Source organism: Emydura macquarii, unplaced genomic scaffold (assembly GCF_026122565.2).
Source record: "Emydura macquarii macquarii isolate MOO-44397 ecotype Brisbane River unplaced genomic scaffold, CSIRO-AGI_Emac_v2 contig_2473, whole genome shotgun sequence".
Lineage (NCBI taxonomy): Eukaryota > Metazoa > Chordata > Testudines > Chelidae > Emydura > Emydura macquarii.
This window is the reverse complement of record NW_027132610.1, coordinates 8,997,044-9,020,797: the sequence shown is the minus strand read 5'-3', so window position 1 is coordinate 9,020,797 and position 23,754 is coordinate 8,997,044. Positions and strand designations below refer to the sequence as shown.

The 23,754-nt window shown below is 39.5% G+C and overlaps 1 protein-coding gene across 2 annotated transcripts in view; it reads left to right on the top strand.

The window, feature by feature from the left end:
• FLT1 (fms related receptor tyrosine kinase 1) overlaps positions 1-23,754 on the top strand; it is a 132,419-nt gene that overhangs the window by 80,689 nt on the left and 27,976 nt on the right. For both annotated transcript variants that reach the window (XM_067562924.1, XM_067562925.1), the window contains exons 12-17: positions 196-304; positions 7,364-7,654; positions 12,848-12,994; positions 14,276-14,407; positions 19,487-19,593; positions 23,054-23,189. In XM_067562924.1, coding sequence (XP_067419025.1) covers positions 196-304; positions 7,364-7,654; positions 12,848-12,994; positions 14,276-14,407; positions 19,487-19,593; positions 23,054-23,189 — 922 coding nt within the window. The remainder of the gene's footprint in view (positions 1-195; positions 305-7,363; positions 7,655-12,847; positions 12,995-14,275; positions 14,408-19,486; positions 19,594-23,053; positions 23,190-23,754) is intronic.

Sequence of the window (23,754 nt, the reverse complement as noted above, 5' to 3'; positions counted from 1 at the left end):
GAAGCTAGTTTCCTGTTATTTTTCCATCACTATCAGAGCTTGACATGGTGACACTTCCAACTAATCACCACTGCACTGCCTTTCACTGGACGAATGGAGCAACTGAATCATATTAATGGCAATAGGAACTTTTTAAAAAAGGGTTCAAACAACTTCTTAATCTAACGTAAGCTAAAACTATTCTTTCTTTCACAGACTGCTAGCATTCTGGTTGTAGCCGAAGCCAAATCTTCTGGAATCTACAGCTGCGTGGCTTCCAATAAAGTAGGAAATGTTGAAAGAAACATTAGCTTTTATGTAACAGGTAAGGTAAAATCCATTCAGTAACTAAATGCACACCCTGGTCATAATGTTGTATTTGTTAGGATGTCGTTTTGTTTACACTTTCCCCATGGGTGATAATTTCTGTAATGGATGCAGATGTTAAGTAATGTACTATTTTTCACTGCCTTAGTAGTGGGTTTTGACAGGACTGCTAGGATTTGGCTTCTAAAAAGGGGATTAGCGGTACAGAGTGATGAATAACAATGCTCCATTATCATGTATTCCAATGAAGATGCAAATTGCTCATGAAAGTAATGGTCTCTTCCTATGACTTTTTTCTAGTGTTTGATGGCTTACAGTCAGCACATGTGTAATGTTACTTTATACTTTGTAAAACTCCGACCAGCACCATCAGGTGTGATCACACTGTGTATCAGCTTCTGCAAACTATGGTCCTAATCCTGCAACATGTATCCTGCTAACAGAACTCTGAGCCTCCACAGAGCCCCACTGAAGCCAGTGGGATTCAGCACTGGCATAAGTATCTGCCTACCTCAGAACATGTTGCAGGACCAAAGCCGGTGGGTCACATTTTGCCATCTTTTTGCAGGTGTGTCTTCCATTGACGCCAATGAATATTTTGTTTATAGATGAATGGCAAGATAGGACCCATTGCATTCTACTACCCTCTTCTGCGGAAGATGCCATTATAATTAGAGGCCCTGATCCTGCAAAGACTTACACATGTGCTTAATTATGCATGTGAGTAATCCTACTGACTTCAATGGCATAAAGTTAAGCATGTGCACAAGTCTTTGCAGGAACAGGGCTAAAGGAGTAAATGCTGTGACTTCAAGAGCTAATGAAGTAAATTGGAATTTACTAGCAATAGCCATTACACAATTTATCAATGGTGACGCAGGAAGGTAACATTGCAAAGGTAACATACTGGTTGAAGGTTTTGTGTTGGCTGTGGCAGAATGCATTTACCAAGTGTGGACTCATGGGATGCTAGACTTAAATTAATGATCTCGATAGTCTTGAAAATGATCATGGCAAAGGATAATGGGACTTAATCATTTAATATCAGATATTTTGGAAACCACAAGCCAATCTATCCTGACACTTTAATACTAAAAATGAGAAACCTGCCATCACCTCACAACAGAAAAGGGCAAATATTTTCAATTAAGCAGATTTTGTTGTTGTTCTTGCTCTTATTTTGTAATCTGGTTTGTTGTTAATCTGTTGCTGTCATTCTGATTAACGTTAATGAAAATAATACCATTACTATGCTGCTAGATGTCCGACACAAATAGAGATAATAGCTAGAATTGGTTAAAAAAAATAGAAAAAAATTAAACATTTCTGAAAAAAACTTTTCCAATTTTCCCTCCTGGTCTTTGGATTAAATTTTACACTTTCTGATATATTATGACCAGCTCTAATAATACATTTCCACAGTTAGGAACGGTTGACTGTCTGTAAATACAGAAGTTCAGTAATAAAACACCAGAACTAGTAATTGAAATGTAAACATAGATAAGTGAGACACAGGGAGGTTATTTGTTAAAATATGAAAAAGGAAAATATTTACTTGTTCTATTAATAGATATGGCAAGAGTATTTGCTGACTAACAGATCACCCTTGAACAGTTCTAGAATCATAATTTTTGCTTTGATTTCAAGCACTAAATTGTGTACATTTCCTTGAAAGTGAAAACCTTTACTTAAACAATGAGACTGTGATTTCCCACAAATTGGTTTCTTAATCACTCTATGTTATTGTCTCTACATATTTCACATAAGGATTTTACATACGCCTTAGGGCAGTGAATGGGAACATTCCAATCGTCAGTCACTGTACTGGGGACTTGCTCTTTTAATGTGCAAGGCACTGAGTTGTGTACTCTAGCCCTATCTCATTAGGCACCTAATGCTTTGTGTAAAACCCTGAAGCCAAGTGAAGATAGTTTTTTGGTAGTCCCCAGTTATCACCATAATACCTGCCTGTTTAAATTCTTCAGTTGCTCTCCCACCTAATTTTCTGATAATAGAGCATATTTCATATTTCAGGATATGAATTGATTTTTAGCTGGGTGCAGAAAAATCATAGAATCATAGAATTGTAGAACTGGAAGGAACCTCAGTAAGTCATCCAGTCCAGTCCCTTGCATGGTGGCAGGACTGAGTAATATCTAGACCATCCTTGACAGGATGCCATTATCCAAATTATTTATGAAGATATTGAATATAACCCAACTCTCTCCATGATACCATATTTTACATGGTAGAATATATAACGGCAGAGAGGGTAGAGAGCTATGACTTTCCCCTGAATGCTTTGGTACTGGCATCCATTCAGAAACAGAATATTCGAATGATTAATTTATTGTTGTCTGGAAACTGTTCATGGTTTCACTAATAGCAGAGAATTCTTTCTTGGGTGTCTGGCTGGTGAGTCTTGCCCACATGCTCATGGTTTAGCTGATCACCATATTTGGGGTAGGGAAGGAATTTTCCCCCAGGGCAGATTGGCAGAGGCCCTGGGGGTTTTTCGCCTTCCTCTGTAGCATGGGGCATGAGTCACTGGCTGGTGGATTCTCTGTACCTTGAAGTATTTAAACCATGATTTGAGGACTTCAATAACTCAGTCATAGGTTAAGGGTCTATTACAGGAGTGTGTGGGTGAAGTTCTGTGACCTGCATTGTGCAGGAGGTCAGACTAGATGATATATTGGTCCCTTCTGACCTTAAAGTCTATGAGCACCTTTTTTATGTGGGGTAGTGATACTGATATAAACTCAACTTTTAAATCAGTTTTAAAATACGTTTTATTTGCCCTATGGACTCCTAGTGTATCTTGAGACTTGGGCTGTGTGACAAATAAACTCCTGTTTGTATACTGACGTCTGGTTGCTTTAATTAAACTTGGATTGTTGCTATCTGCTATTTGCACATTTAAAAACAAAGTCAGGCTTCTTCTTCTCTCTCCCACATACAGTGCATCAATTTGAAAGACCAAAACATTAATTTGGATTCACAAATTACTCTAGCAATTATGCTCTTTGAAGCTAAGACTATTGTTCTAGTCAGGTAGCGTTTTATACTTCAAGTCAATTGAGAGACATTTCTTTGGTGTTTGTTGCAAAGCGGGCACTTGGGGAAAAAATGACAGTCCAAAAAATGCTGATGGGTGTGAACAGACAGACAGGACACTGAAAAGGATTTCCTTCTAATGTATTCAAAACATACTTCAGGGCTAGGGTGACTGCAGGAGGTTTGTTTGTTTTTTGTGGGCAGGGCTGTTAGGCAGTTCTCACTTGGCTCTGACTTACACAAAGACTGAAAGTGAGACATGAAAATACCCAGAGAGGAGAACATGACCACTTTTAGAGTCAGAAGCTGCCCACCATTGCAAGGAAAGTCAGATAGGAACCTGAACATTGGGAAGAGACCAAGCATAGTCTAAGCAGACAATTCTTCCCTCTCCTAAAAGCTCCTTTCTTTGAACCACTGTGTGGTTCAATCCTTGTCTTTAGGTGTGGAGGAAGCCTGTGTTAGAGCAGTGGGAAGAATTGAGGGAGTGGGGGAGGAGAGGCAGTTTCTTTATATGACATGCTCCTCTCTGACAGTGGCAGAAATAGCACCTGGAAAGCTAGCAGAGGTTAGGGCTGCTCCTACATGCTCTACTTCCTATAGAGAGGGAAGGCGGGAGCACAGGTAAGGAGCTGGAGATGGTCAGATGGGGTCAAGCTCTCATGTTTATTATTGTAGATCCCCTGGTACTTCTGAAATACACACTTCCCATGTGTATCTTTGGGAGATTAGAGGTGCAACTTTACATCCCTCCCGTGAGGGAGGTGTGATTTGGGATCCCCAAGAAGTGAATCTGATATGCCCTTGAATAGCTTTCCTCTGAGAGCAGGGGCACTCTTAGGCTTTGTTTCAATGTGTTTTTAAATGTGCATCTTTGTCTTAGTCCATGAAATAACTGTAGGCACATGCCCTATGCAGAGAAAATATGGAGTGTTCACTTCTGAAAGACTTCCTGCTCATTGATACTGGGGCAGTCTCGATAGCAATACCTGTATGCCAAATTATATTTCACTACCCACCCTCCCCAACCGACCCCATTCACTACATGTTGGGCTGTTTTGCTGGCATGCAGCAAGCCCATGGGTGTGTTTGCAATTACTGAGGGTGAGACAGGAACAGCTCTGCCTTATTTCCCTGGTTTCCCAATGTCACTAGACGCATTTTATTTTGAGATTCCTGATGGTGCTTGGCAAAGATAAACAAAATCTTCCATCAGGAAACCTGGGAGCTATTTCCACAGGAAGCTTCAAATCACTAAAGTAAATAAAACTCTTTTACATTATTCCAGCCCTGTTATATAGCTCACCTCAGGCTATTAGTTTTAGTGCTAGGTGTCATATATTAGGGATTTGGAGTCTTTAAACAAATTATTTGATTGGAATCTAGTGCATTTTGCTTTTGTCCTCAGCTTTGTTTAAAAAAAAAAAAAAAAGTTTCTTCCCTGGTGACATCTAGGAAATGTTCCAAATGTGACAACATAAAGTAGTTATAGTTATATTATTCGGAGGGTACATTATCCTTTTAAGTTAAGAATAGGTCATTTCCCTCTGAGTCTCAGGGCACTCCAGGATTTTCTTCTTAAGGGGTTTACTTGGCTTTTCCTAACCTTTACTGAGCACTGACATTTGCATAAGCAAAAAAAAAAAAAAATGTAAAGGATTTCAGATGGATACCTTGCTATTTCTTGATACTGGGTCAAGCTTGGAGCTAGTCTAAGGTGATGCAGTAACATAGGTAAGCCAGATAGTGTACCTTTGGCAAGAACTGGGCCCAGGGAAGTTGCTGCACCTACTTATAGGAGGTCTGATTATGACCTAATGTTTTAAAACAAACCAGCATACCACAAAGGCAAGTTTGGCTCTCAAGAGCTCTTGATTTATATTGGTTCTGCTGAAATCAAAAGCTGGTTTCACATAAACCTGGGTAAACCAAAGAAGTTGTAGCAGTTGCTAGTCAGCACCAAATATGGCGCAACTGCTCTTATTTTTCACTCTCATCCCTTAAATTTAAAGTTCTCCCAATGTCTTTGTGTGTGTGAGAGATGAAAAAAGGCCAGACTACCAAGTGGTTTATAAGAGAAGTAAGTGTGCATATATCCAATATCTTTGATTTAGCAGTTTTTGTTCAACTCATCTTTGTCATTTCTGGGTCTTTGACATTTCTGTGAATGGAGAATACACATTTTCCACTCATCGCAACAATAAAAATGGATTCAAACCACAAAATTTAGGTCCCTCTGGATTATAAGCACTTCCAAAATTGGAGGGAGTTTGAATCTGGGATTTGATAGGATTTCATTTACCCAATAACTAACCTAATGGATCCATCAAAAATTAGTGTAAGGAAGTACAGTGTTAAATGCAAGTCTTGGTCATAAGGAGTACGTTTCTGACAGATAAGACAAATGTATGAAGGCATGAAGTACAGTAATTCCATGTCCTAAAAGAACAGACTGGTGTTCTAGGGAATAATAATAACAGCTGCAATCCCTGTCTCTATGATTTCAAGTGACGTTGACAGACAAATGCTGTAGATTTTAACAATTAGAGAACAAGTGAAACCCACCACCATTGTCATCAAGTTGTATAAGTCAGTTGCAATTAAACAAGCAAGAGGAAATAATTTTAAGTTAAACCAAAAGAGGTTCCATTCTGGGACAGCCATTTGAAGTTGATTTTCGCCAGGACCCTTCTCCTACTTTCATTGAAGCCAATGGCATAATTCACATTGGCTTCCATGGTGCAAGGGAAAGCCTCAAATGGTTCTGTAATGGAGTGTAATCAGGCACGGGATGGCCAGCACTTTCCAGGCAAAGGAGGCTGCAATTATCTGGTGATGAACCACAAATCTACTTTTATTTATTGTTGGCTGAAATAACAGCTGGTCAAAGTACCCATTAGAAATCATATTAGTTACAAATTTTGCCACATTTATGTTTAGCAAATTGTTGATGAGCTGATCTTGATTTTCTTTGAATCGACTCACTATTCATAAGTGTTTGCCTAATAGTTTGGATGAGTAATTTTCATCCTATGTGCTGTTTCTGACCAAATATTAGCTCTGTAGTTGGTCAGCTAGATCACATGGTATTGTTTCTGGTCTCTGCTTGGGAGACTGAAACTTTTTAAATAGAAGGATAGTAAATAGCTTACTTCTAGTGAGAATTCTTAGAAAAAAATTATTAATTCATTAAAATTTCAGGATTTGCAAGAGTTTCAATAAATACCCACCAGTTATCTGAATACTCCTGAATAACAAGAAATCGCTATCATAAAATAATGTGAACTGCCCTGTGCACTGCTATTGCCCAATACTTTCACCCTTTTTTAACTATTGCACTAGCTCTAGTTGAAACCAGACATTTCTCTCCTTTACAATGATCTTAGTGTGCCTTCTTTTCAATACCTGCTACTTTTTGTTTTCTACTTCAGACTGTCCTGATGATGAGCCAGATGATGAGCCAGATCCTCAGCTAGGGCAAAATGATGAGCCAGATCCTCAGCTAGGGCAAATCGCTTTGCACCAGTGATGACAATGGAGAGATGCCAATTTACACTAGCTGAAGATCAGCCCTGACGCATCCATTACAAGTGGAGAGTACTTTCTTTGTTGAGTCAAGTGATAAGAATAGAGGCAGGGTGGGTGAGGCCATATCTTTTATTGGACCAACTTCTGTTGGTGAGAGAAACAAGCTTTGGAGTCACACAGAGCTCTTCTTCATGGCTTGAAAGCTTGTCTCTCTCACCAATGGAAGTTGGTCCAATAAAAGATATTACCTCACCCACCTTGTCTCTCTAACATCCTGGGGCCGACATGGCTACAACTACACTGCATACAAGAACTGAGGCATCCATTATGTAATCAGTAAGGCTAGACACATCAGCAGGAAGACATTGAAAATTTTAGCTGAAGGATCTTCAGGCTAAAGGGAGAATAGAAATTATTTTAATTTTAACACATTAATTTCCTATAAACTAAATGTGTTCTTGATTTTTGACAGATGTGCCAAATGGATTTCATATTAATTTGGAAAAAATGCCCATTGAAGGAGAGAACCTGATATTGTCCTGTTCAGTCAACAAATTCCTGTACAAAGACATTGCTTGGATTTTGCCGAGGACAGTTAATAATCAAACAAAAGCAAAAAGGCATCTGACTAAGGAGTACTCCACTACTCTCACTCTAACCATCAAGAATGTTTCCCTGGAACACTCAGGCACCTATGCCTGCAGAGCAAGGAACATATACTCGGGGGAAGAAGTGCTTCAAAAGAAAGACGTTACAATTAGAGGTGAGCACTGCAACAAAAAGGCTGTTTACTCTCGGATCCTCAAATATAAAAGCACAAGGAACGATTGTACAACACAAAACAATGTAAAACATTAAAGGACTCATTAAAAAGTCACAGTTGTCTCATATCATCTTGATTTTTTATTAAAGTTGCTACCTTTCAGGCTCTGAGGTGGTACACCTCCAAAAATGGGTATGGACATAGGAGGAGTAGTGAAACAAAAGCGTAACACATGGGCTTCCAGTTCAGTTCAGACGGGTGTGTTCTGCTTTGGCAAACCTGGTGGAAGCTGGGATTTGGAAGATTCCCCTGTACTGCATTATGTATGTAGTGTTGTTGTGTCCCTTGCTGCCTCCTACTGAGTGATAATGAAAACTTTGGACCAATTTTATCTTCCACTTTGGTATCGGCCTCTTCGACAGTGTCAAAGCTACATAAACTGATTAACTTTAAAAACTTCTGGTTTTGGTCAACAATGGACATTTAATAAGTTAATTTTAAAGTGTGGAATGAGCACGATTCAGTTTGAGATTGGCTGGACTATACTTTTTTTATTTCAATCTGATTTTGGTGGATTTATAAATATTACCTGCTGAGCAAGTTCTAATGCTTATTTATTTGAATTAATTTTCTACGCTAAGTACATTAATCTTATGAAGTATCTCCTTCTCAAGGAAGGCCTTGTGGATGCAGGAAAGAAATAAAAATGTTGATATAATGCACAGATCTATCTTATCATTTATAATAATGAGGATTTAAAAATTGACAGAGATGAACCCTATTTCTCCAAATAAATCCAGGTAGATTTCCTGCGTTGGTCAGTTTTAAAGTTACTTACTCCACTACCGAAAAAGACCTGTGGACATCAGTGAGAGTTCTGTGGCTGGCATGAGCATAAAGGAATTTGTAATGTTATAATTATCTCATTAAAGTAGAAGTGCTATACTCATTCCATTGACAAGGTGATAGCCATCACAGTGAAATGTTTAATACATTCTTCCAAATTTAAATTTAAAATTAAGGCCATTAAAAAAAAATCCCTTCCTTTTGGTATGCAAATGACAATAGGATTTATTATGGGGATTAAGAAATGGCCAAGCTACTGAAGGAGAATTAAGTGTAATCTAAACTTCCTTTTAAGCATTTCCTTTTTACATGATTTCACTATGAGGTGTTTCTGTATATTATAAATTCAGTATAAGGAAGAAGTTGTTATTTTAATAGATCGGATAACTTTATTTTTTTACAATATGTAGCTTTTATAATTTTTTGTTTCATTTATGACTGATCATTTATATAGGATTTACATAAGTCATAACAAAGCAAGCCATAGTGACCAAAATAGCTACAGCAAAGGAACAAAGTGACTGTGCTTCTAAAATAGAGGGTGACAACATGACAACTTCTTGCGCTTGGGAACTCACCAGACTGTTTCCTCCTTTAGGTATTGGGACTGTGTCCCACGGCCAAACTTGTCTTTCACGTGGGAATTGCTTTTGTCAAGTGTGAAAGGGTAAACAATAGCATTTCCCCATCATGCCAGCTTCACGGAGCCTAAAATGCTTAGAAAACAATTAGTAACCTGGAAGTTGTCAGAGTAAAGAAAAGAATAATCATTTAGATCTTGAAATGTCACCTATAGCCTTCTTGTGTACAGTAGCTCTTTTGTTCATTATTAGCATGATGGTTTCCAAAAACAATGTATTCTTGCAAAGGAATTTGGGTCTCTTCTGTTCTTTTTTTTAAAAAAAGTGAAATGATCATGGTAATTGCTTTTAAAATGGGACAAGCTTGTTCTGTTACAATGCAGGTCTCCCTCTTTAAGGGGCTGTACTTGAGAAAACATTTGATGGCCCGATGGACTGCAATGACAGGACTTAATACATTTTCAATGGAATTGGAAGCCAGAGTGCGGTAGCTTGTAGCAGTCAGTTGCTGGCAGCAACCAGGTGATATGAGCCTGGGTCACAAACTGATGTTGTGATTAGAAACTGTCCATGTGTGGAATTGTTACGTGATGATGTGTAACCACATTGCCTTAGGGGACATCTTGATAGCCACTTGCTAGTATGGTGTCGGCCAATGCTCCGAACAGTTATGATGCTGTACAATGCTGTGTTAGTGCCCGGGCATAGTTGCCAGTGTTGGAAGGCATGGAAGAACCTCAATGAAACTGTGCGAGGAAAAGTGTTCTGTGTTTGATGGTGAGATAAAAAAGCTATTGTCAGTGCAGATAAACTGAAGAATCTTGTCAATTTCTGGCAGTTTCTCTAACTCCCTCTGAGTAGCGTATTACTGGGAGAAAATAATTATGTAATTTAAGTTTATATTCCTTTTTCTTAAAAAAAGTGTTAAAATGCAACTGTGTATTTATATTTTCAAACTGGTTAATAAAATAAGAAACATAAGTGACAATAAGCTTACTAGGGTAAAACTATGTGAAATGAAAAGTTATATAAAAAGTGCTAACAACTTTCCATGTTTTCCCTATTGCCAATGTTTGGTTTTGCAGTAGAGATTTTGCTTTCTCCAGTGTCACTTTGAGTCATTATACTCTGAAGAAAAAGGGCCATGTTCTGTCCTCAGTGACACCCCATGTAACTCTGCTGGGCCAAATTCTGCCTACAGTGAGGTTCCCCGGATGTAACGGAGGGCAGAATTGGTCCATCAGCCCATGTTTATGACGTCACAGAGAGACATGATGGCTATAATTGTAATGTTCAATGTTCAGTGTTAGGTGTGAGATTTTCAAAGGTGCTGAGCATTGACTTAACTCTGTTCCTACTGAAGACAATGGGAGCTTTACTGACTTCAGCGGGAGCAGAGTTAGGCCAACACTAAGTGCTTATAAAAATCCCACCCTATGGCTTCACTCCTGAGAAGCAGGTGGTCTGGGAGAGAGTAATCCCTTGTTTTAACCACTTCCTTGAAAATCCGCCAACTGCGGCAAAGAAATTATTAAAAATATGTGAATGGTAACTGGCTCTAAGTTTTAAGCAAGAAAGTTTTTCTCACTATGAAAACCCATCTTTAGTGTATGGATATAAACAAATTAAAATTAATCAGAAATAACTTACAGAATGTGTGATTTGCCTTTGTTTTGTCATCTTGTCACACCTTATTTTGAATGGATTGGTTGTGTTTTTCTGTGGTGATTATATATAAATACAAAACTTGGACCAAGTATCTTAAATCTGTCGGCTTTTGTGTGTGAACGTATTTTCAAATGATATATCTTCATAGACAGCTTAGTTTGCTAAAATGGAATCATAATGTAAATGTTCAGGATCCACAGCTGAAAAGAGGGGAATCTTGTTGGAATGGGGAGAAATCATTGTTGATGTTAATACTAATGCATATAGATTTGATGAAGAATGTACATCTGAACATCACTCACTGGCATTGTTGTTTGTTAATAAGAACAGACTATTTGTTGCACTATGAACACATAAGATAATGGTCATTACCCCCAAGGAATTTATAGCCTAGCTTGGACATAGACAAAAAATCAGACACAGATGGTTCATAGATATGTTGGAATTTATTTCACAGGATAAAAGTCTAGCAGAGGTCATTCATTTCGGAAATTCTGAAAAGCTTTCAATGCTTTTGGGTTTATACACATTATCTAAATAGACTAAGACCTAGTGTGAAGTGTAAAATGTATCTGAGAGTTTTTAATCATGTCAGATAGCAGGATCATAGGGGAGATGAAAAGACCTGTTGGATCACAGAGTCCAACCTCCATAAAAGGATAGCATATAATGCTCCCAACAAATAAAGTGTCAGATATTAAACTGATGCTGTACTTGATCTTAGCATATAGATATATGTTGCTGTCAAACAGTGAGCCCTACTCCTGGAAGTTTCCTTGCAGAGAAAGATTGCAGCATCAACCAGTTCCTGCAGGAATTGGGAATTCAAGGAAATCTGCAATGCAGTGCAGAATTGTGCAGGAATACACTGTGCTCTACAGAACCAAAGTACAAAAGAGATTATATAAGAAGTTGTAAATGTGGTAGAAAGGTTGTTGCTATATAATTACTATCAGGTCTGTAGATATCTTCCTGATCTTGTTCGTAACAGCTTTCAACTTTGTGCAGGAAGGAAGGGGGAAATTGATTGTTTGGAGGTGGGAAGGAAAACAACATCAAGCTCATCTGCTTCCCTTGGATGCCCAAGGATGATACAATATTGTGCTTGCTGAACTTTTTTTGGGTTCTCTTACCCATGGTTGGGGGATGTGCATGATGGACAGAATCAGCACACAATGAGGTTTACTTCCAAAACACTAGCTAGAAAGTCATTGAAATACATTTTATTTCATACCATTTGAGAGAATTTTAACCCATAAAAATGGCTAATGTGAAATAGGAATCATATGCTGTTATATAGCATTAAACTCTGGAACCTATACTTCTGCCTTTGGAATCAGTGTTTTAGACACTTGCATTTTGGGAGGGGATGTTCCCTGAGGAAAATAGATACATTTCTCACAAATGCAAGGACGGTTTGTGTCTTGCTTGCAGTCATCCTTGCCAGGATTCCTTGAGTTCAGCTAAAGACAAAAGCTAAAGATATACCAAGACATGGGGGTGTACAGCTCAGTGATTCAGTGCTCACACTTTGGTTTTGAAGTATGATAGTTTACTGAATAGGGCTCATAATAAAATTGATCTTCACAGTGAGTAAACCGTGTAAATTTCATTCATGCACATACCAGAATATATGGTACATATAAATGTATAAAGCTTTCACTAATGCAGGGTACTCTAACTAAGGACCAGATCCCTTAGAATCTATTTAAAATCTTGCACTTCATAGTACATTTCTCCTGAAAATATGTAAAATCCTGAGCTCTCATTAGAGTCTTTGCCTTTACCTTCTAAGAGAATGAATGCAGAAAACCTGGTCTTAACACAGCATCTGTTGTTGGATCACTTCCCTTATGCTCTGTAACATAACCAGTTACAACTGAGGAAAGAAAATAGTCTCAAAAGGAAAAGGAATCACTATGCCACACTAAATGCTCTTTTGCAAACAGGGATCAGAATAGAAGAAGTATAAGCATAGAATTTTGGTAGAATGTCTCAGACATTTTAAAATATCATTAATGACAATGCAAGAACTTATTTTAAACATAGATACATGATTATAGGAATATAATAACTGAATTCTCATTTTATTTTGTAGCTCAGGAAGCACCATTCCTCCTGCGCAACCTCAGTGATCAGATTGTGAACACCAGCAATTCTGCTACTTTAGAATGTCAGGTTCAAGGCATTCCCGAGCCCCAGATATCCTGGTTTAAAAACCATGAAGAAATACAGCAAGAACCAGGTGAGATCTTCAAATACCCTTTTTCCCTCCACACTCTTCTCTCTTCTCTTATAGCTGCCCTGTCATAGGTACTTATATCCTCCATTTCCGTAGTATCTGAGCACCACACAATCTTTAATGTGTTCATCCTGACCATAGCTTTGTGAGGTCGGGCAGAATTTTTACCTTCACACAAGTGCATAGTGGAGCAAGAATTTGAGCATGGGTCTCCCAAACCCCAGGGTAGCACCCTAACCACTGAACAAATCTAGTATTGGAATACCAGGGCAGAACAGGAATTCATCTGCCTGTAGTAGGGGGATCCATTTGTCATGTCGCATTACATCCCATTATGAGAAATCCAGAGCTGCTACTTTGCTGGATTCTGATTTGCTTTTCCTGCCATAACTAGAAAAGGACTTTGGGGCACAGGGAAGTTTAGAGCTGGATTAGCATTGCACTAGGGTTTGAGTTCAAGGCTCAGTTGAGGCTAAATGTTCAGCTAAAATGGCACCAATATCATGCAAGCTAGTCATGGGAGACTTCGGCCTCAAAGGTAGGAATCTTGGATGGGGTAAATTGAATGAGATTTTAGCCATATCCTAACCAGAACTGGAAAATAGGTCTCTTTTGGTTTTACATCCGATCTGTAAACAAAGTTATTCAGGCAGGTGTCACTCCAGTAATTTGTATCCAATCCCCAATCTCTTCTAGCAAAATTCAAGGAGGTTTGTAGTCAAGCTTCTGGCTTTGGTCATCTCCAATTATTATGTAGCAAACAAACAACTGGAAAAAATCTTAAAACATTTACCAATAATAATCACTAGACCACAATATGTTCTTGCAGCAATAAGACACCAAACCGGATATAGAACCCAATGCTGCAAACACTTCGTACTGAGCACATTGGTTACAATGGGACTAACATGAGTATTCTTATGACTTCAGTGGGACCACTACCTGTGTGTTTAAAGTTAAGTACGTTTAAGTGTTTGGCTGAATCAAAGTCTAAGCCCAGTACTAAACGTTACACCCAGAAATAAAACATTTTCAGGACCATTCCTATGGACTGAGCCTTCTTACTAACATAAGTGCTGTATAAACACCAGTTTCCAACAGAGCCTCAAAACATTCAAAAACGCTTTGTAATGCTGAAACAAACACGCAAAATTAAGGACCCATCCATTCCCGAGGGCGTTATGTAATGTTTAGCTAACCCCTAATAATCGGAAGAGGATTGTTTTACAGAATTAGTTGTTTGTTCTCCAGGTCCCACTCATTTAAAAATCTTCCACTCCACAGGAATAATTTTAGGGCCAGGAAGCAAAATGTTGTTTATCGAAAGAGTCAAAGAGGAGGATGAAGGACTTTACCGGTGTATAGCCACCAACCTAAAGGGATCGGTGGAGAGTGAAGCTTATGTCACTGTACAAGGTAAAGCATGGAAGCACAACAAAAATTGGTCTACTCTCTTGTTCTTTATTTGATCTATTTTTTCTCTTTTCATCTGTTTTTCTCTCTAAGCAGCTTATAAATTGGAAGAAAGGTAAGTGGGTTGTTGATCATGTGTGATTTCTTCAATTTAGCAGTTTGAAGGAAGTCTTAGCAAGGGAAATGCACCAGGTTGGAAAGGAAGCCAATGAGAAATGCTAACTCAGAATGTGTTTATTCTCACCTAAAAAGAAGAATTCAATCCAACAAAGAGCAGGTCAGAGTAGAAAATAAATGTAAATTTAGCAAATAAACACCCCCCCCCCCCCACCCATTCATTTTCTCATTTCAGGCTACTACAAGCCAGAATGAGACATTTTTGATATTTTCATTTTCTTGGTTTTAGTATAAAGTGGGCTGCCATGCCCAACCGGAAGGGTTTTCCAGCAAAAACAAATACATATTTCAAAGGTATTTACAAAAGAAGCTAAGGGGTTCTTATTATTACTCCCCGTCAGGATATTCATGCTATTCATGTGAATGTCCAGGCTTTTTTTGAATTCTGCTAAGCTCTTGGTCTCAATGGTACCTTGTGGCAATGAGTTCCACAGACTAATTGTGCATTTTATGAACAAATATTACCTTTTATCAGATTTCAATTTGTTACTTTTCAACTTCATTGACTAGCCCCATACCATTCATTTTTGTGTACACTTTTGACACAAACCTTCTAATACATCTCCCTTCTCAGCTCAACAGTCCCAGTCTTTATGATCTCTCTTCATAGGAGACATTTTAATTAGGCAAAATATTATTATCTCCTCCAGACACAGACTGTTTTCCTGCATGTTTGTACAGCTCATAGCCGAATAGAATCCCATTCCTGTTTATTTGAGTACTGCCACAACACACACAATGAGATAAGTAAATCACATGTTTCAACTGCAAGTTCTTTGGCTTTCTTGGCACATTGGTAAGTTCATCATTGTAAAAAAATCAGAGGTATCAGTGTGTATATATGAGTAGGGCTACATACAATAGATTAAGGATTTATCGTCAGCTATGTTTTGATGAGTAATTTTAAATTTGTGGGATATTCTAAAAAAATGACTGTTCTCTGAGGGCTTGTAGTTTAATACACCCTGCAGATTAGCTAATTTGTCTGTAAAATGTCATTTTACCTTGTATTGATTATTGAATATAATTGTATTTTGTTATTTACTGATGCCACAAACATTTTGCAGGCTAGTTTCTGAGGAAGCAGTGTCTCCTTGTTGGCTGACCAGGGGAGAAGGGGAGGATAGTGGATTCCTGTCTGGATAAGTGTCCTTCATGGACCATAGATGGATGGTTCTGACAAGAAGCTTTAGCCAAGTAGAAGATGGGACCCAGTGAGTTAAAAACTCCCCAGCACTATGGTCTGAAAAAGGAAAGAGAAGCAGATCATTTAATTAGTCCCCAAAACTATTCTCAAGAAGAATGCATACCCCCGCACCCTCTGCCCAGGAAATCTCTGTAGTCTCAGCAAGGGCACAGATGGTCAAATGAAGAGTGATCCCTGCACTCCTACCTCAGCAGCCCTCAGCAAAACCTGAACAACTGTCCCTCTTCTGAGGGACATGGAATTGTATCCACTCACTCAGCTTTGGGTCTAGAGGTTTAAGATCTGGGCTCATCTCTAGTTTTTACTGCATTCTCAAAAATGCATAGCTTACAATTTCTGTTGGTGTTCCAGAACAATACTGACGTTTTCGATCTGCATACAGTAGCTCGCCAAGTGCAGTAGAGCATATGAAAAAAATCTGGGCAAATGCCTCATGTGCAGGACTATGTTTAACAGACTGGAAAAGTGGTTTGCAAAATAATCAGGAAGGAAACTGTCTGCTCTTTTTATTTCCTTTGAAAAAAAGTTCTTATACTTACAGATAATACAATGTGTTATTTTTGTATCAGAAAGGGAAGAAAGGACTGTAGAATCCAAGAGGGTTCTTTAAATAATCACAGTCCTTGTTTGGTTTGGAAGCCACACATGTAGGACAGGCTGGGGAAGAGCTATAGCCATAAAAATGTCACCATAAACCATCAAATGAACTTTACCTTAACAACTGAATGGGAAGTACATATGACTAGAATGCATACAAATAGAAAATCAGAGCGAGGCACATACACATGGAGAAAAAGTCCCTTTTAAGTGATGCGGAAGGATTGCCACAGACGGAATGTGTGCTACTTATTGCAGCTTACGCTTCAGGGTCAATTCAGCCACTTGTCACACTGCTTCAGCTGGAAAACCATTTAATAAAGTTCTTTCATTGAAGTTCTGCTCCGCAGGTATTATGCACACTGCAGAGGGCCATAGCTCAGTTGAGTAGCTAGTTATGAAGGAGAAGGAGGATGTAAAAAGGGGTAGAAGTGTAAAAGGCGGCACTAGTTTTACAGTTTATACCCAGTTAAATACAGGCGCCCACCCCAGATATATAAATACAATAATGTATCTTGGTTTAAAGTTGCCTCTGGACAGATTTGTGACTTTCAGAGATATGAGAAAGGAAATCTATTAATTGCGCTAGAGTTTATTCAGTTGGTCTGAACTCATGACAATAATCTGCTACCTACTTATACATTTTTATATTGACACACATGTTACAATAGCTTGTATAGTAGGGACCCAATCCAACACTCACTCAAGTCAATGGGAGTGTTTCCCCTAACTTCAATGGGAGGAGAAACTAGCCTTGGTTAGAGAACCTAGATTCTAACATTTTGTTTGTGTGGTTATGAAATAAATGGTCACTATGAGTGTATGTTGGGTGGTCATTAGTCTGCTTCCATGGTGTCTTGGGCTATTATCTCATCAGACTGCACAAGCTGAGTAGGGGTAGATGAGATCAGTGCATGGATGAAAAAGCCGGGGAACCTGCTGGAAATGGTCCTGGTGATTCATTTGCTGGTTCAGTACTGAACCAGTGATGCAGCGTGGCATTAGTCATACTGCACTAATGGATGTGCTGTGGAGCGGTAAAATAGTCAGGATGAGAAGTAAAACTGAAGTCCTAAATACCTGTGGTCACTACAGAGGCTGTGACCTTCTTCACATGAGCAGGGTTCTTAAATCTGGTAACTGAGCTGCATCCCAGCTTGGATGATGATATTTTACTTTCCTACATTGTCCTTGCAGTTTCAAATGCATTCAGTATCCTTCTTCACTTCATTTCCTTAACTACCGCTTAGGCTTATTGTAGTTGTTAGAAAGCTGCTGACAAAGCCCTGGCTGGGGTGATTTAGTTGGGGTTGGTCCTGCTTTGAGCAGGGAGTTGGACAAGATGACCTCCTGAGGTCCCTTTCAACCCTAATCTTCTATGATTTCTATATTGCATTCCACCTAGAATTGGCTGCACTTCAGCTTGTGGGTGCTGTGATTCCTGCATTAAGGAATGGTGACACCCACTCTTTTCCCTCCAGGTGCTGCTAAATAAATGTCAGAAACTATTACTTGTAACCTGCACAGGCAATGAGTCATATTCACAGGATAAACAAGAATATGTACATGCAAATACAGAGTCTGGTGAAGGCCCTATATTATATTAGAAGACAATCTAGCTGTATTAGCCTGCAGCTCAAAGCACATTTGTCACAGTAACATTATAAAAGAAAGCATCGTTTGCGTTGTATGTGAAACAGTTGTTTTTTTAAGTACTCGCACATGAGAGAGATTAATCACATCCCAGGGTTTGGAAAAATAATTGCCTTGAATCTCAGTTTGTAGCCATATTCATATTTTTTATTGTGATGAAACTTACTCTCATAGCTCCAATAGGGACACGCCTGAGGAGTCTTAAATATTTGACATGAACAGGAATCTGATTATCACCTTCCCAATTCCTGCATAGCAGACTTGCCACAGTCGCAGAAAACAATTCAAACGCTGAACAAAGCTCTGCAGACTTGCTTAAAACTAGGCATCACGTACCCCTTGATTATCTCATCAGCCCTTCCTCTTTCAATTGTCAGGCGTGGTGCCAATCTTTGAAACTGCTTCAAGTGAGGCCAACAAAAACCTGTGAAATCATGTGTCTCTCTCTTTCTGAAAGCTGTTCACTTGAGACTAAATTTTGAGAGTATCCCAATAAGGGAAGGAGTGTGGGGTTTTTGTGTTTGCTCCCAATGAGAGAGAATATTATTGTGACATGATCCCAGCATTCACAAAACATTCTGCTTTGAAGACATTTTATGAGCCCCGAAGGAGCAGTATGAAATGAAATTTTATTCTGTGTTTTTTTTTTAAAAGCACCATCAATGCCCTCTGATATTTTCCAGACTTGGTAGTTTAATATTTTCTTCCTGCTCCCATTTGTCTCATTTGTGATTTCTCCATTGATTTTGATCAGCTCTCCCTGGGCTCACGAAGGGCTCGTCTACACTGCAAATAAAAACACGTGTAGACTTCTGGGCGTGGTCTGCAGCCCGAACCCCGCGAGCTGGAGTCAGCTGTGCCGGGCCAGCTGAGGGTGTCTAACTGCAGCATAGACGTACCTAAGAGTGTGGCCCTGCCAGCCATCACATGGTATAGAGGGGGTGCTGCTCGGGAAGGCACATGTGGGACCTGACCCTAGCCACTGATGTCAGTGGGAGTCACACACAAAGGTGTACAGGACCCACCGGGGGCCGAGGCTGACTGTAGCTGGGGCAATGTTGCTAAGCTCTCCTCCATGCAATGGGAATAAAGAGCACAGTAACCAGTTTCTTGAAAAAGAGTTATTCCCTGGCTGCATCTCCAGTGTCCCAGGAAGTGAGCTACCTCTTAGTTTCCTGGTGCCTGTCCTACAGCAACCCCAATAAAGGATTGAGCTCTATGTTAGCAAGCTCTCCATCAAGGATCTCTAGAGTTTAATTGCAGTGTGTTTATTGCCATGGGTTTGCCAGGGGGTGCATTTTTCTAGGCTCTGAGCGCCAGTAACATCCCTTGAACAGCAGTTGGTTATTATTGATATTTTCTTCAAATACATTGCAAATGCCAAAGAAAAGCAAACACCGCTGCTCTGAGTGTAGGTTTATAAAACCTGTGTTGCTTCATTTCCCCAGGAATGTCAGAGAAATCGAACCTGGAGCTGATAACGCTGACATGTACCTGTGTGGCTGCGACGCTCTTCTGGCTCCTACTAACGCTCTTTATACACAAGCTAAAAAGGGTAAGAACAGATGAAAAATTACTAAGCTTCCTCCTACATTAAGGGCCTGATCCACCCTTGCTTCCTTGTGCAGTCAGCTGCCCCCCAGGTGCAATGTGGGTGCACAATGCTAACCTCTTTGGACTGCAAGTAACCACAGAAAGTGCAAAGCAAGAGTGACAAAGCCCTGGCTGGGATCATTTAGTTGGGGTTGGTCCTGCTTTGAGCAGGGAGTTGGACTAGGTGACCTCCTGAGGTCCCTTCCAACCCTAATCTTCTATGATTCTATGAATCAGCAGCTAAAGCCCAGATCCTCAAAGATATTTACACACACAACTCCCATTGATTTCAACCAGAGTTAGGCATGTAAAATACCTTTGAGGATTTGGGCCAAATTGCCTGAAAATGTTGAATCTTCAGGGTAAATAGAAAAACAGGGTCTGGTAAGGTGTGGTCTACACACAGTTTTTGTGCTGGTATACTGATATCAGTTGGGGGTGTGATTTGTTATTGACATAGCTATACCAGTATAACCTCTACTGTGGATGCAGTAATACCAGGATAAAAGGTGCAGAGAGCTTACAGCACTAATGCAGCTGCGCTGCTTTCTGGTGTAGTTGCTTTAAGCCAATGGGAAAGTGCTTCCAGTGACATAATTAATCCACCCCCAAGGAGCAGTGGTAGCTGTGTTGGTGGAAGATGCAGCCCTGCTGATACAGCACTGTTATGTTGGTGTAACTTAGGAGAGTGGAATATTCACACCCTGAGCGACATAAGTGGTAGTGTAGACATAGCTTATTCCCCTTCCTGCAGAGGAATAGCTACACTTATGCAAAGCACTTTTATACCAATATAACTGTGTCCACATTAAGGGAGGTTGTATCCCTTTAGCTATACTGATAACAGTACAACGTGTGTAGAAAAGCCTTCAGGCCACATTCTGCAGCTTTGGTAGTGCAAAAGGACCATAGAGAGAATGTAAAATGTAGTTTATGCTCCCTTTAAGTCCCCTTTACACTGACAGTGGTGTAAAGTAACTTTAGTTTAACTAAGGCCACGTGTATGCTACAGGGGCTATGCCAGCATAGCTATGACACTGTAGCTATGTTGGCCAATTTAAGGCCCAGTGCTGCATTTTTTTTCATACACTGAAAACTGCCATTGATTTATGAAAATGCAAGGCCAGACCTTTAAAAGCATTGCTTCAGTAATTGTACTTGAGTGTGTACTCTTCCTCTCTTTCCACCCCACACCGCACCACATGTGCGCACAAACACACCGAAAAAATGAGAGAACCAAGCATGTTTAAGTCTAGGGAAAAGGAGAGTGAAGGTAGAAGGGAAATATAATGGACTATAGATAGAGCAAAGAGATATTATAAAGGGGATAAGGACCAGTTAAGGACAGAATAATTAGAAATGGCACTAAAAACAGTTGGGAAATGGTTGATTAAGCATGAGAAAAAACATTAAATGTAAGTGCAATTAAACCATGGAAAAAGGAGCTTCAGGAAAGTTTGGATTTGCTACCCAGAATGGACACTCACATGCTACAAAACAGGGGTCGACCAACTTCTAGGTAATAGAGTAAAGGCCTCTTCTCAGCCAAAAGGTTCCATTCAGGATTCTCCATTTAAGGTTCTCGCTATGTTTTTGTTATAAATCCCTAGTTTTAAAGATTTATGGCTGGAATATAAAAATTAGCTCTAAGCTCAAACTTCATAGATAGGGCTCAGGCAGAAATATTGTTGTTAAAGCAGTTACCACATCAAAAATGATTTCATGCTGTCTGAGAAAAAGAGCATCTTCTTAACGTCACGCACATGCGCGCGCGCGCGCACATCCCCCGACATATATTTCCTCTGTGTCACACTTTTACTACAGGGGTATGACTGACTCTCCAGCAATGCGAAGGATGAGGTGCTCAGTGCAGCCAAAGAGAGAGGGCAGCTCTATGCCATTTCTCTGCTTCCCTGATCCTGGGACCGCTATAGTTGAAATGGATCCTGACATGACAGCCTAAGAGTTGTTCTAAATTGTGCCAGCTGGAGAAGTGGAATACATACTTCTCCACAAGCTCAGGATCAGCTGGAGTACCATGTGCTCTGGCCCTTCCCCATCCCTGCCCAGCTGCACCTACTTTGTAGACAGTGGCAGCAGCTGGTACAGAAGAAAGTATTGCAAGGATTCCCCTACTTTGGAGGGATCCTCAGCTGTTCTTTTAGGGAACTTTTTGGATGCTTTGGGCAGCACAAGGCAGCTGAAACAAGAGTCAGGAAGCTACCCATAATTTTCAACATGCACCTTTCCCTGAGGTGTTCCAAGTTACAGAGTGTGTGTTCTCCCTTTCAAGCAATTTAGTGAAAATGATTGTAGGAAGACGGACCAGTCCTGATGATGGAGGAGGAGAACTGAAAGCTTGAGTAGGAATTGGAAGTATGTGGATGTGTGTAAGATGTAGAAAGTAATAGCCTACTGCTTTTTGGCATTGCTTGAGAGAAAGCATCCTGATGCTCATTTCCATGAAACTTGCACAACATCCAACTAATAGCTATGAAACCAGACTTTCTACAGGCTAAGATTTTTCCTTTTCCACACAAATACAAGCACTTTCTATGACTATACAGAAATCAAGCTGAGGCTATTGGTAGCTCTGCAAGCTCACTGAGAAGAAGATCAGTTTCAAAATGTAAATTGATGTACAGCTATAACCCTTTAGAAGGAACTCGATTCCTTTCATTTCTCATGGAAAGGCAGCAATTTGTTTGTTTTGTGGAGGATGCTTTTCTGGGTCAAAATCTCATTAATACATGAAATAATCTTTCTGAATCTGTTTTTTTTTAAAATCCCCTTAATAGCCCAAGAATAGAATTGTCAGAAATGACAACCTAGAATTTCCGAGCATTTGAAATCTGTATATGCACAACATACAGTTCAGTGTATTGCAGACGAAGTCTGAGTCTTACACAACTCAAAAACCACATCTGACCTTTTTTGTTAAATTCATTAAAGAAATAAACATTGACAGCTAAACTCCATCTGTTGCATATACCAGTGGGAGGGGAGGGGAAAAGAGGGGCTGGGTTGTTGAGTGGGTATTTTTTCCCCAACAATCATTCAGAAAAAGTTATTTTTAGCAACGGTGGTTAGTTCCTGAAAATACTTCTTATTTCTCAAAAATACAGAGTCTGTATCCCATGGCAATTATTTGTGTGAAAATTCATATGGATTTAATTGGAGCAATTGACAGTATGAGAATAGGTGGAGGAAGGGTTGGTATAAAAATTAAAATGTTGCAGCCATAAAATAACAGAATCTTTAACAAATTGTATATTGGAATGTGAAACATACGTCCTTACAGTGGGAGATGCTTTGTGTGCAGTCAGATCTAATCAACTTACAAACTTTGACCAGAACCAGAAGATGCTGCCCACTATTGTTTTCCATCTGATGGTGACTTTGAAATGTTCTTGATTTCCTAGCCTTATTCTTCTGAAGTAAAGACCAATTACTTGTCAATCATAATGGATCCTGATGAAGTCCCCTTAGATGAACAATGTGAACGTCTTCCGTTTGATGCCAGCAAGTGGGAGTTTGCAAGAGAAAGGCTTAAACTAGGTAATATGCTTGTTACAGTATTAACACATAGCATGTTGCCTTTGTGATGATCAAACTAGATGTGTTTGTAATTAGAGACAGGCAGTTGACCGTGTGTTTTAGATCTGCAGGGCAACTCTACATTTGATTGTTAACAAGCTGGTACTGATCTTCAGTTGAATTATTATCAAATCTAAAATTGCTATTACCTGGCTTGCTGTATGATTATTTAGATTCCAGATGTGAACACTCAAGTACTGTCAGTCGTTGTATTTGTAGTGCAGATAAGGCTGTTTTATATTTCTTATGTTTCTTACTATAAACATTAAAACACAGGCCAAGAGATTTTCAAACCTGGGCGCCTAAAGTTAGGCTTCTGTGTCCATACTGAAGCATTTAAATAAGAGGCCAAATGCAAAGGTGCTGAGCACCCAGTAGTCTCTCCTGGGATTAGTGGGAGCCTTATTAGTAGTACTGTTATTTACATGTATTACAGCAGTGCCTAAGGGTAGTCTACTCTTCACTTGGTCACCCATGGCTGGTCTGTGCCACCTGGCTCAGGCTAAGGGGTTGTTTAACTGTGATG